Raw genomic sequence first — 14,672 nt, forward strand, 5'->3', positions numbered from 1 at the left:
TTCAATTTCCGGTCAGCGCACATGCCTGGGTTGCAGGCCAGGTCCCGAATGGAGGATGCACGAGAGGCAACTACACATTGATGTTTCTCTCCCTCTTCCTCACTCCCTCCCCACTCTAAAAATAAATAAATAAAATCTTCTAAACAAGTTTAAAAACTAAATTGAAGTGTTTCTTTCAGGCACTCTTGATCCCACATTTGCCTCATAACCTTAACTAGAGTCTTAAGACAAAAAGGAAGAAAACAAGAGCAGCGCATTGAACTTGTTCTCCTATAATAAATAAAGGATATCTCTACCATAGTGACCATCTTTGGTTTCAGTTTGACTATTTCACATAAAATGCCCCCATCTCCGCCTCCCAGAATCAGCACGTCTTTGCCAGAGTAGTCTTCTTTGCCACTGCCCATGATGGCCCGGGTGTACGCCAAGTCACTCTCCGCCAGATCTAGGGAGGAAACAGATCCAAAATGGTGACTCTGTCCAAAACCACCTGACTCACAACACTAGGAAGTGCTGGATTCTAGCCTAAGATGTTTCCCTTTCAATCTTTAAAAACTGTCAGAAGTGTACACATTTTTTTTTCTGGATGGTGGAGTTTTAATCAACCCCACTATAATAGATTACACGCACAGATTACATATATATAAACATCAGTCATTTGAAAGAAAACTCAGTCAGAAGGATGTACTGATGTGAATCATTAAAAGCAATTATGTCTTTCCAGATGAAATAATACAACCTGAGAGTTGCTGTAAAATGAGGGAGAAAGTGGTCTGGGGCTCAGGGGAAACAAGACTGGCCAGGAGTTAGTAATCGTTGGCATTCAATGGTGAGTATATATGGGTTCATCATACTACTGTAAACGTGGGTACACCCATGGTAGGTAATCATTCTACCCATGTCTAATGTGCATCCTGATTTTTCCCTGAAAAATTTGGGCAAAAAAGTATGCATTATACACACCAAAACACGGTATTTTGTCTATTTAGATGTGAGGTTTTCCATAATAAAAAGATTTTCGTAAAATAAGCAATTATATACTTATTGAAATACAGTCCAAATACTCATCACAAAGAAATTAGAAAAAAGGAATGTCATGGCAAAGTTTTTATAGCTCTGCTATAAAACATGAAGGCCCAGACAATCCACAGGTTAACACAGCAGAAATGTTCATTTCAAAAAACAGCAGTGCCAAGGACAAACTTGGGTAAATCCACAGCACTGCTATTTGTCAGGAAAACAACATAATCCAACACACTGTCACTCTGTTACACAGTTGGGGTAGAGATGGAATACTCACTGACATCCCCACTAAGGATGAGAATGTTTCCAAACTGCTTCGAGTGCAGAATTTTAATGTTCTGGTAAGGTGAATCTTCATCATACACCACTTCATCTATGTCGTATTCAACCAGGCGGCCATCAGCAGTGGGCCAGTACCTATCAATGGCCCCTCCTCGAACTATGGGCGGTAACCTGGGAAAAAAAAAAAAGGGAAACAGAAATGAGCCTTGTAGGAACGCTCTCTGCTTATGGTGAAGGCTGCCTTAAAATTGGACCCAGGAGCAAGAGTATGCAGAAGCAAGCCACGTCACCCCGCGGCAAACTCCTGAATATTACCCAACAGATGTAATGTAATGTTTGCCTTTTAGGATTAACAAACATGGCAACTACCAAATCTCAACAACTGCTACACAAAAAAGGATTTAAGTTTTGTAAAACCTTCCCAGCCCGAATTAAAATTTCCTAATAACAGGAGGGAGTAGGGTGAGTGGAGGTGGAAGACGGTATAGGTGGGATAAATGGTAATGGAAAGTACAATCATTAACTAAAAATAAACAATACACGAAATTTCCTCATAAAAAGCTGAAGGAGAAAACGGCCACTGCAGACACCACACTTCAGCGGGGATCTCTTAACGCTGCCCACATAACCACAGGGCCGCTACCACATTCCTGCAAGTGCACGTGAATGTTAATACCATTATGTAGTTCAGATTCCATATTCAGGTCTTTCCGATTGTCCTGATAATGTCCTTTATAGCTGTCCTGCTTTTGAATGAAGGATCATACACTGTATTTTGATTTTACTTTTCTACCCTTGTTTAATCTTGAATAGTTTTTTCTCTTGTATGTTTTATGACATTTACATCTTGTAAAAGTGCAGGTCAGGTGTTCTGAAGAAAACCCCTCAGGTGGGTCTGCCTGATGATCTCTTCCTTACAGTGAGGTTGACATATACAGGGTCCAGCAAAAATTTGTTATGATAAAATGTTTTATTACAAAATCATACGCATGTAATTTTGTAACATAACGACACTCAAGCATACCATATGATATTTAAGGTGAAACGTTCAAATTAGAACTATAAATTATTATATGCATATTATTACCCTACCAACCACACTCCAGCGAGCGTTGCTTCTGCTGGACCCCGTTATACGGGCATTATATCAGGGGCAAGAGATGTATGCTTGTTCTACAAGGGGGGACCCCCTCCAAAAAACCTCAGAATCTGTTTGTAAAAGATTGTAAAAGATTTATTCTTACATGTTTAATCTTCAATCTCTTTCAAAGTACTCTCCATTTGGTGCAATACACCTATTAAGATGTTTGTTTCCACTACTCAAAACAGTTCTTGAATGCATTGATTTTGGTGCCTTTTAGTGCTTCTGCCACTTTTTGTTTCTCATCTTCCACACTGGCAAAAATGTTTCCCTTTGAGGACTTTCTTCATCCAGGGAAACAAAAAGAAGTCACCTGAGGTGAGATCAGGTAAACAGGGGTGGGGCATGAGGGTCATGCTGGTTTGGGTCAAAAGCTCCTGAACACTCAGCGCAGTGTGGGCTGGTGCATGTATAAATCACCCATCAGGAAACAGGCAAACACGTAGAAAGAGTTTTCAAAAAAATTTCACTAAAGCCAAACACAGCCTCTCACAACAACGCCAGCTGGTACACTGACACAGATGGATTCCTAGAACACTCACCTAGTGGGGAAGCCTGCACTACAAAGGACCCATCCTCCAGAAGATAATTCCAGGGATTTTTGGGTCCCCCTTTGTATTATTGGTGATGTTAAGTGTAACCATGGTTGAAGTAGATGGCACCAGATCTTTCCATGTGCAAAGGTACCTTTTTTCCCCATTTGAAATTACTAAGCAAGCTGTGGGTGGTCCTTCGAAACTGGGTGAAGGTCCTGATCTCTCAACATGCCTTCACCAATTGCTCTGGCCTCTAGAACATTCTTGCCTAAACCAATTATTACTAGAGTAGCTGCAAACTGATTTTCTGATTCCATTCTTTAGGAAGTAGTCAGTATTTCAATAGGGTGACTGTACTCGAAACCACCAGCAGAGGACACTAAATGACAAGGAAAAACAGACCTGGAAAAGGGGCTTAGCAAACCTAACCTGAACCCAAACAAAATGAGAACTCATTGCACGCAGAGCACAACCGTCTCCGAGTCCTGTGTTCAGACACAGTGGTGTTTGATAGCAAACAGCCACAGACACCTAAAATGCTGGGAGACGCTACCCCTGACTGGTTCTGATGAATTTCTTTCCCCTCCCTGCTCTCCTGCTTCCCAGAGTCCAGCCTGGACCTATTCTAAGGTAATGAGGCTTCCTATGAGAAAACAGTACTAAGGTATATAAAGAACAGAGATTTACAAAGCAAGTTCCCATAGACTCTCATTAAATGCTAATAGCGCCGGATTTAACCACTTCATTTTTTCAGGTGAACAAATTCAGCTGTTACCATGGTAGGCAGATCAGAAGTTTGTCTTGTAAATTGTAAAGCCCCAATGAAAACACCTCCCTCATCCCAAGAGCAGGCATATAGGACTTGGGGGGAAGCCTCTTCCACCACTAGAAGATTCGGGGCGGGGGTGGAGTGAGGTGGGAAGGTAACAAATATCTCGTCCCAGCTTTCAGGGAGAGAAACCTACCTGCTGGTTGACAGCCAGCCAGCCAAGCTACAGGCTTTTACTGAACTATGCACACACCCACTGAAAACGAGCAATGCCCATTCTCAGTTGTGTCAACAGTGCCTTGGCTGAGCTCAAGGAACCCTACACAACCCTTGTTTCAACCTTCACTGCTGCAAATCAAAACCGGGTGGTAGAGAGTCAGGCAGAATATGCCCTGGGAGAATTATGTACAGTGTATAAATTGCAAGAATTTTTTTCAACAAAACTGATATGAACTTGTTTTCCTGTTCCTTTTCTTTTGAAAAGTGGAATACAAAAATAAATTTTCTAAGAAATCCCGTAAGTTCCTGGATGAAAATTCACATTTACTTTATCAACTACAGGGGAGTAATAATTTCAGATGTCACTGAGTTATCTGTTAATGACTAGCATCTCTAACAATGTCACTCCCCAGAGACTAAAAGGCCAACATCCTTGGCCTTTTGAAGCCAATAACGAAGGACCTACAGCAAAGTAGTTTCAAGTACTTCTCGCTCCCTCCACGCTGATTTTATGAAAAGATGTAAAGACAGTGACAAGCAAAAAGCAGATCTGCATTCTGAACTGAACGTCTAAAACCTAACTTCACTGTCATTTTAGAAACTCCTATTCCAGAAAAACACAAAAGAATCAGACCTCTCGTAAATGCTGAAGCCCCTAAAGGCATTCCGTTTCCCGAGGCAGAGAAGAAACTCCGTTAACAACCACACAATAAAACTCAGAGGCATTGTGAGGTTGGCCAATTCATCACCAAATTTAGACACATTACAACTCAGTGGGAACCTGTTCAATGCAAATGGGGGTAGATAAGGAAAACTCTTGCAAGCAGGAAAAGGAAGATGAAAAGTCCACAAAGGAGCATGGGTGTGGCTATGTTTTTTAATGATGATGAAGGGGCTGATAACACAGAAACTGAACTTGGGCTGGGTAAACAAATCTAGGTTCTCTGACAGAAATGAAAAATGAGCGCAGTCTTGCATTGTGCCATGTTCTTTTCACTTGCAGTTTCCTGCCGCACCAGAGAGATTCAACAACTTCCTAGCTCTGTTACCCCGCCCTGCAGCTTTCCTATTGCCTGAGCCATTAAGTACTTAACCATCCCAGCTCTTGACAACAAGGATTCCCTCTTCTGGAAAGGGCCAGAAGCTAGAAAAATCTATATTCCAAATGCTTCTATCCTTAATGGTGACACCTTGGTCAAGTCCTTCTGAGCCTCTACAGGTATGTGTTTGCCTTTGTGAGCAAGGGACAAGCCTCCTAACTCTTGGGACCTGATAAGGAGCCACCGAGGCAGGCAAGAGCAAACTGCTGAGAATTACTTGCTGTGAATCCATTAATTCCATTGCTAATTCCCAGGATCTACCAGACTCCACCCTTTCCAACAAATGTTAACACTGTTACTTCTATCAAAGCTGTAAACATCTGATACGACTGACAAATACCTCTGTGCTGTGCAACGCGGCAGTCACTAGCCACTAGCTAGTGTGTTGTTATGGTGTGAGGGGCCCACTACTAGCTCAGTGTACCGTGCAGCATACAGTGTTGTCAGAAGCAGAAGTTGACTTTGATCTTTACATCTTCAGCAGACACAAGGCAGGGGCAGCACCACTGTTGCGACTATTTTACTGATTAACCAAACCAGAGTGGACTTACCGCTTCACCCGCCCAGTACTGTCCCGACTCAATTCTTTCATTCTTTCTTCTACTTTGTTCAAAAGCTACAATTCAAAGAAAATAAATCAATGGGTTTCTAGAATAGGCTGAGTGGAACAGCGAAATTACAGACCAGGCCTTGGAGGCCGTGGTGACAGAGCTGTGTGATACAGGCAAGTACCCAATACACCCCCATCCCCCACCCCATCCTCACCGCAGCCTCCAGGCCTGGCCCAGTTCTGCACTCCCACACCAACCAGCCCTCACAGGGCAACCTGACCTCTCGGTTTAAGTTACCAACAAAATAACAGGAAAGGGGAAGGCCCCAGGGTTATGCAGATATTAACATCCTGGCTAAACATTTATATTCCATTCCCTGCAGTGGAAAGGAAAATTGGTACTCAAGCAGTCAAGGGAGAAAGATGGCAGCCAGGTTCCTCAAAACAACTGAGGAACAACTATTTGTGTTCTAAAATCACTTATTGTGGAGGAAGGAAAGTGTACAGTTAATTGGGAAGTCAGCAATTATGTGACATAATTTTAATATTATTAAGCAGAGCTGGTTTTGTGTTCCTCAAATACTTGAGTCAATAAAACTGAAATACTGGCCCTGACCAGTGTGACCCAGTGGGTAGGGCATCGTCCCACAAACAGAAAGGTCGCCAGTTCCCGGTCAGGGCACATGCCTGAGTTACAGGCCGGGTCCCCAATTGGGGGTGAGAGGCAACAGATACATGTTTTGCTCACACACGTGGATGTTTCTCTCCCCCTCTTTCTCCCTTCCTTCCTCTCTCTCCAAAAATAAATAAAATCTTTTTGAAAAAAGTGAAACACTGACACTTTCAACTTCTTTGCCTTCTGCATCACCATCGTAACTCTGAAGGTCCAGCAACACCAATCCATGTGGGTAAATTCTTAAATTGGCAAAGCTGCAAAGGAAAGAATAATTTTAAGGTTAGGAATTACATCATAGCACTCAAAAGAAAAAGAAAACGACAGCAACCCAATTCAACGGGAAAGACCATTTCTCTCTTTTCCCCCCTAAATTACATACCTGACCCCGTTGCTTTCTTATTAGTGCCACTTTGGGGGGACAGGGAAGCCACCAATCATTCAGTGAAAATTTAGAGAGTGTCACCAAATGCTAAGGTTTTCAAAACAGGTTCTTAGGCCCAGAATATCATTCAGCAGCAAGTTCTGTGAATCTGATTTTTAAGAAGCTTGCCCAGCAGGTGACTCAGCCAGGTTTAGTAACTAACGGAAGGGTAGGTAGGGAGGGGTCAACTGGGTTCTCTGGATTAACCTTCAGAATGCAAATCACAGCCAAAAATCATATATACATATATACCTAACACAGAGACACAGACAATAGCATGGTGACTGAGGGAAAGGGGGGATGGGTGGAAGTGGGAAAAGGGAGGGGAAAATGGGGATGGAAACAGACTTCGCTTGGGGCGATGGTGGGCGCACAATGCAGTGTGCAGGTGATGTTTTATTAAGTTATACACTTGAAACCTGTATGGTTTTGTGAGCCAATGTTACTCCAATAAATTGAATTAAAAAAAGAAAAAAGAAAACCAGAGCCAGGTTTTTCCTACTGCAGGCAGGTGGTGATTAAATTCACTGAGTTCAGGGTTAGCACACTCAGTGCAGCCCGCAAGCCAGATCCAGCCCACAGCACGTTTTGCAAAGCCTGCACTCTAAAAATGGTTTTTATGTTTTTACAGAGTTTTTTTAATAAAAGGAGAATACGTGACAGAGACCCCATGTAGCTCGTTATAGAGAAAGCTTTCTGACCCCTAATTTAGTGAATCTGAGCAGCTGTTTTCATGAAATAAAAATGAGAGCAACACATGCACTAACAGTTAATTATCTGAGGAAGCTTTTTTTTTGTTATATTGTGTTTGTGTATTGTATATTCACATATGTGTATGTGATATCGATGTTACTTCTTACTATAAGTCATGGTTAAAGAAATACTTGAAATATACTAAACTAGAAGATGAATTCTGTTCAAATAATATAGGCAGTGTGCTTGAATTTAAAAATAAATGCAACTAGTTAATTTTCACCTCCAGCCCTTAGATGGCCTCAAAATCAAGTTCAGGTCTGGGACACCACACACTCAGCTACACATCCGAATGAGCTGATCAGCTTGCCCTCCCCTTCCACCACCACCAGCAGCATAAAACAATGAGACCCCTTAACCACCTGGGTTGTCCTGGCAAAGAGTCCTTTGCCAGAGAACCAGGGGAATGCATAGAATGCTGAAAGGTAGGGTCTGAAGTTCCAATCTCAAGGGATTAAAGCAAGAAATAAAAAGGAAAAGTTACCAGGGGGAATATGGAGAACATGAAAACAGGTGGCTGAGGACCAGGACCTCAAGGGGCCATTAAGCAGAAGCTTAGGCCAGAAGCTGAGTGCGGAGCTGCAGTGCTTCCTTCCCGCGAGCAGTTGGGTGCCTGGGCGGTAAGATTTCAGAACGGGAACCACAGGGATGGGTCCCAGCTGACCAAGTGAAACAGGAACACCAGAACACCAATGGGGAAAATTAAGTTTTTAAACTAAGCATGCTGGGGGGTTTTTCCTGCTTATAAAAGTAATTGCCAACCAGCTCTTGTCACTAAAAAACTACGTTCCAGGAAGAATTCTAAGTCCTCTGGATGGCTGAAATCGGTGTACCAGGTAGAAGATTCGAGAACCGCAGTAGAGAGACAGGTAGGGCCAGGCTGCAAAGGCACTGAGGAGATAGGTGGTCAGAGATGCCAGGCTTCACAGGGAGTGCAGGAGTTGTTTACCGAGGTGGCAGAGTGTCAAGGTCTGATTTGCTGTGGTCCCCAAAGGATGGGCCACAGCAAGGACAGTGAGAGATGGTGGCAGGGAGTGTACAGAGGTCAAGGCAGGAAGGGACTGAATGTGCGCCTGCAGGAGCCAGAGGGCTTGGGGAAAGCTCAGGTCTCTGCTTCCAGGAGACTTGCTGGTAACTGGGCCCCACCATGGAGAGAGAGGATGGAGAGCCAAACGGGGTTGGGTGGCGGTACTGATTTTGGATCACCCTTGAGGAAGAAATAACTTTTGATACATATGAGGTGGAGGTTTGCCACGTAGTTAGAAATATAAATCTGGGCTTGGGGAGAAGGGGTGAGGATGTCTTTGAGAGGCATCAGGAGAGGGAATGCCAAATACTGCCATAGAGGTGGACCAACTAGACTTATAAAGAGAGTAAGGCACGAGGAGGTGGTCTCAAAAAGTAAGTTTCCCTCATCTCAAGCAATGTCTTCTGGGCCTCTGTAAGATGGGGGTGGGGGGGAGTTAATAGAAAAACAAGGGAGAGAATATGGAACATTAATGAAGTCATGTGGAATTCCAGGACTTTGCACTCATTGGAGGAATGGAATGACAGCCATCAAAAATACCCAGAAGCTCACACTTTTAAATTAACAGTGTAAATTAGTTAAGAATCTTAACAGCATACTAAACCAGTCTAGCTATAATACAGATATTCCTATTCTCAGAACACATTAACTTTCATCTACATTTTGATTACAGAAAGTCCAGATAGTCTGTAAGTGTTAAGGAAAAAAACTTGGAACTCTTGGATCTCCTCCACTTCCTGGCAAACTTCCAGGTACACGTTTTCATCCTGCATTTGACGATGGTCTGCACGAATGTGTAATCACTTATAATAGTGCTGCTCCCAGTGGGGTCAACCCACCAGCAGCGTCAGCATCCCCTGGGAGCCTGCTGGAAATGCGATTTGGGGCCCTGGCCCGGACCTACCACATCAGAAACTCTTGCACAGGGCCCAGGAACCTGTTTTAACTATGTCCAGATCACTGCCCACCAGTTCACACTGCTTATGCTGCCCAGGGCTTTGGGGTCCCGGCAACACAGTAGAATCACTTGGGGGCTTTAGAGAAATGTTGATGCCCAGTGGCTTCAGTCTCTGGGGGGCTGGGGGGGGGAAATGCCTCGGCATGGGATTTTGTGGAAGTGCTTCAGAGAGATGCTACTGTGAAGCGAAGGCTGAGAAGCACTGAATTCTAGCCCCCTCCCAGAAGTTGTCAAAGAAGGGAAAAAAAAACCACCTAGACACCCCCACCCATGCTACCCTTTGCAGCACCCCCTCTCCCACTCCGAAAGTGCTCAGATGCAAAGAGGAGCACTCAAGGACGGCTTACCTGCCATTTTTGTTTATGTAGGTCGCTAAATAGCCGTGGTCCTGCCAGGTATGCACCGACTCGGTCATTCCCTGCTCCTGGAAGATGGGCTGGAGGCCTTTAAGAATGGTCTCGCCGTCAGCTAGAGGGGGGAGAAGGCAAGATGGTCGGATGAATCGTGTTCAGAAAGAAAGCCAGTGAGGCACGGTTTGATGAATGAACTTTTTAAGAAAACCTGAACAGAGTGGCCAGAGTCACTTATCCCCTTTGTCATTTTCCATCCTGCCAAGGAGAAACTACACAGATTAGCAGGTAACACAACAGAATACAGTTAATTTAAGGATATAGAGCTGAAAACATCTTGGATTATCCAGGTGGATCCTAAATCCAATGACAAGTGTCCTTATAAGACAGAGAAGAGAAGATACAGGGAGAAAGCACAGGTGATGTGAAGGCAGAGGTAGAGACTGTAGTGAGACACCACAGGCCAAGAACAGCCAGCAAGCAAGGACCCTCCCACCTAGAGCCTTCGGAGGGGCGTGGCCCTGTCTGTACTCCGTTTTCAAACTTCTGGCCTCCAGACCTGGGACAGAATCAGTTTCTGTTTTAAGTTACCCATTTGTAATATTTTATTACAGTAGCCCCAACAGACTAATATACCCACTGAAATTCATATTTTCAACTTTGCTTTAATAGGAACAAATGGAGTAGCAAAAATGGCAGTGAAGGAGTGACTGCAATCCTCTGAATCCCCAAACACAGAGCAATTAGGGTATCACAACCAAACTCATAGACACCATTTAGAGCAAAACTATATGACAAGAGTGCACCCCCAAACCCTAAAACAGGGTAGGCGGAGAGAAGCGAGCCACAGCCCAGACACCTATGTGGTACCAGCAATTGGGGAGAGGAAGGAAGAGGTTGAGAAGGCAAAGGGACTTCAAACCCCGCATTAAAATGTCAATAGGCCCTGGCTGGTGTAGCTCAGTGGGTTGAGCGCCCATCTGCAAACCAAAAAGTCACCAGTTCAATTCCCAGTCAGGGCACATGCCTGGGCTGTGGGCCAGGTCTGTGGTTGGAGGAGAGGCTGGGGGCCTCTAAGAGGTAGCCTATAGACGTCTCCCTCCCACACTGATGTTTCTCTCCCTCGCTTTTCCCTCCCTTCCCCTCTCTCTAAAACGTAAAATCTTAAAAAAACAAAACCAATAGCAGTTTACCCACAAAGAAAGGGGTTTCTTCCCTTTGAGAAGATAGCACCCAGCAGACCATGGGAGGGACAGGAGGAGACCTGGGCAGGGCCCGAGAGTGTCAGGGTGCCCTTTGGACAACGGAACTGAACTGAGGCCACTTCCAAGAAAAAGCCCCAGGTCAGGGGGAGACTACTAGAGCAGAACCCACAGCACACATCCATGGGGACACAAGCATCGACCAACACGAGCAGCGACCTTGAGTGTCATTATAGTCTCACTCATTCCCAGCGCAACTGTGCCTCTGGGAAACTCATTTGGCAGAAAATGATCTAGCTGGCTTCACTATTCTGAAATTGGCTCAGGAAATTAAAAGAGGAGGCCTGAATTATATCCCCAGAATGGTGGTTTTAAGACTCAATTCTACCTCCTAAAAAAAAAAATAAAAATAAAAAGTTCTGATTTCAAACTTGATGAAAAGATCTGACCTTGTTCAGTGTGTGTTTGCCAAGGAAGCTTGGTGAGGTCAGGCCACCGGGGAAGTGACTGAAGGGCAGAGTGGTGAAGACAAGTGCACCCAGCACATCCGAGTCCACGTCCCCCAGTGGTACTTACCCTGAAGACGAGGAAAGCCACTATGTAATTATTCAATCCTCCTTGGCTAGAACAGATGTTTTCTGTTTTGAAAGTATATAAAACAACTCATCACTCCTGGTAAAGGGTTTCAAGAATGGGTTCTGTTGGCACATTACAAAACAGAACACAAGTCCCCTGGGCTGGTGAAGAGGACGATCTGGGCAGGACCACCCTATGTGTTACTGGGCAGTAAAGTGAGGATCTCAGCCCACAGGCTGAGCTGGGGCAAACTCTGTCCCTTGGAGCAGAGAAAGGGGTTTACTTAATGTGGTACCCACAAAGCCCTTGGCTGCCAGCAAAGCCCAGCATGGAGATCGTCTGCTTTTTTCTAACTAGCACAATTAGCAAAGGCACCACGTGGGCTAATAGAACCCTCCAGCCAGGTTTGAAATGGAAGAGAAACACAATACAAACAAATCCAATTTGAAGTGTTACTTATTTCTTTATTAAAATATTTTTGAAGATTTTATTTATTTATTTTTAGAGAGAGAGAAAGGCAGGGAGAAAGAGAGGGAGAGAAACATCAATGTGTAGTTGCCTCTCACGTGCCCCCTACAGGGGAACTGGCCCACAACCCAGGCATGTGCCCTGACTGGGAATCGAACTGGCAACTCTTGGGCTCGCAAGCTGGCACTCAATCCACTGAGCCACACCAGCCAGGGATTAGGTCTTCCTCATTCTGTGTTCATATAAACAGAAACCTGTTCTTTTTTTTTTTCTGGCTGTCTCTACCTCCTGGTCCCCACAGGCACTGTGCCAGCCCTGCCACTGACCTGGGGACTCCCCTGTCATCTGCCCTGCTCCCAGCCCTTGGAGAACACTCCAGAAAGGGGAGCCAGAGCTGAAATAACTGCCCAGCATCTGTTTTCCACAATTATGGTTTTCAAGTGGAAAGAGAAAGCCAAAGACATAAGGTCCACTTCGCAGAGTCTCTAGAACATGTAGACCAGTGGTTTTCGATCCTAGCTGTGCATTATAATCACCGAGGGAATTTTAAAAATTCTGATGCCACATCCTAGACCCGTTAAATGAAAATGTAGGGGTAGGACCCAGGCATCAGTATTTCTTTAAAGATCCCTGGGAAATTCCAATATGCAGCCATAGTTGAGAACCACTAATCTAAACCGGTAGACACAAAAAAGAAAAGGAAACCCCATGATTTCCAAACTAATTACACTCAAGCCACCAAAAGGTTATTTCAACCTTCATGCCTCTCTAGCAGGCAGCATGTAACACGACCAAGCCAAATGTACGTAGCTCTCTCAGGGTTCCTAAACTGAGGTTGACAATATGGTTTAAGTGACAGTCCTTTGGTAAACCAAGTCATGCCTGCCAAATGTGAGTAGTCCCCGCCCCACTCTTACGGGGGGAAAAAAAGCCTCATAAACCAATTGCCCAGGGACAGAAGCCCTTGAAAAGTACTGGATGCTCTACAGACGAATGAAAATGAGCCTGGGGTCACAGCATACCCAACTCTGGAAACATAAGATAGCAATGTCATAAATGCTTACAGATCCGAAAATTCGAAAGTAGGTTCAAGTGCTAAAAGAGATACAACCACACCGCTTTTAGGTAGACATGGTAATCCAAGCTAGGCTAATAAAATGTGTTTTTTTGGCAAAAGTTCTTTAAAAAACTCTGGCTAGCCAGGCAAGAAGGGTGTGTAATAACTAGCATACTACTCAGAGCCTTCCCAAGTGCTCAGAAGCACAGTGACCTGTCCCAAGGTAAAATGTGTCCTTTTTCCACTGGAGAACTAATGCCCCCATTTCCAGATCATTGCCTACTTTGTGTGTGTTTATTCAGCATGACTTAAAAGGAATCAACTTGGGGACAGGGGAGGGAAGGATGAAGGCCCAAGTTTCATCTCCCATCCTCATTTTCTCCCAGGGATCCATTTACAGGCCTGTCTTAGAGATTGAACCTCAACGCTCTGACCCTGACCACCAGCTCCAGATGGTCCAATCCCCAACCTGTGCATCCGCTGGAACCTGCCTCCTGCCCAGCTGCTGACCCACTGTCCTCTAAGGAACCCGGCACTAATATTCATTCCCTCCATCCCTTGTGGTCTGGTACTGCCATTCCATCAATGATCCACCTGATGATGGGCCTAAATTAAGAGGATTAGCTGTACCAACCCAACTTCAGTAGCCCAACAAGTTGAGGGATTGTTGTTGAACAAAAACCTAAGACACCAGAGGCCCTGGCAAAAGTGTGTGAAAACGTGCTTTAGTTATATTCTTACTCACTCAGCTTTAAGAGGTTAAATACTGTAACCCCCTTAACAAAGTGGATTCCATTAGAGGCTGCCCTCAGGAAATAAGCATTCCAGGAAAACTCTTGACTGACTCCACCAGTGACCTTGACTTGCGCCTTGAAGTCTTTTTCAACTTGAAAAACTTCTACCAAGACAACTTAGGACAAACGACGTGCGGACGTTCTTGAAGCTACCCAATCCTGACTCTCTGCCGCGCTGGATGCCACCCCTTCTGCAGGGCCATCAGTCGGCACCAGCCTGCTGGGCTATGGGCCAGAGCTGCACTCGTCTCATCTGCAAAACTAGGGGGTCAGAACAGGCAATTTGTGGCCAGCTCATTTCCTATTCCCCCAGACCCTAGTGTTTCCACAGCCCTGTGCCCTCCCCTCCTACCTGATTCTCCACTCCCTCAGGTCTACCTCCCCCACCCACACTTCCCCTTTAAGTCCTGGTCAGAGGGCCCATCTGTGTGCAGGGCCCACCCCCAGTCCCTCTTACCTCCATGAACAGCTCACTGCAAGAGGAAGCACAGACACACGTATCCTTTCCTCAAAGCCTGAGACTCTGATGTCAGAGCACCTAAGAGCTAGGGTTGGGCTGTGCAGTTTCCCTTCCCATATAAACCAGCTTTCTGGTTTTCTTGATAGACCTCTAAATATAAAATAGGAAGAAAGGGAAACTGGACTCCAATACAGTTTGAAGTCATTGCAGTATCTGCTTTAAAAATCCGCTCAGGAGTCCTAACATTCACAGTAGGGTATGGTGACACGACCACTGCATTGGTCAAAACTCAGAACTGTACACTAAAATG

General features: G+C 44.8%; 1 protein-coding gene across 1 annotated transcript in view; it reads right to left on the reverse strand.

Annotated features, from left to right (window-relative positions):
• Window positions 1–14,672, reverse strand: part of SMS (spermine synthase) — a 44,298-nt gene that overhangs the window by 14,448 nt on the left and 15,178 nt on the right. Inside the window, exons 2-6 of the mRNA XM_045203316.3 lie at window positions 9,803–9,923; window positions 6,460–6,550; window positions 5,622–5,686; window positions 1,301–1,476; window positions 288–445 (exon numbers count right to left, since the gene is read on the reverse strand). Of these exons, the coding sequence (XP_045059251.2) occupies window positions 288–445; window positions 1,301–1,476; window positions 5,622–5,686; window positions 6,460–6,550; window positions 9,803–9,923 (611 nt within the window). The remainder of the gene's footprint in view (window positions 1–287; window positions 446–1,300; window positions 1,477–5,621; window positions 5,687–6,459; window positions 6,551–9,802; window positions 9,924–14,672) is intronic.

Source organism: Desmodus rotundus, chromosome X (genome assembly GCF_022682495.2).
Source record: "Desmodus rotundus isolate HL8 chromosome X, HLdesRot8A.1, whole genome shotgun sequence".
Taxonomy (NCBI): domain Eukaryota; kingdom Metazoa; phylum Chordata; class Mammalia; order Chiroptera; family Phyllostomidae; genus Desmodus; species Desmodus rotundus.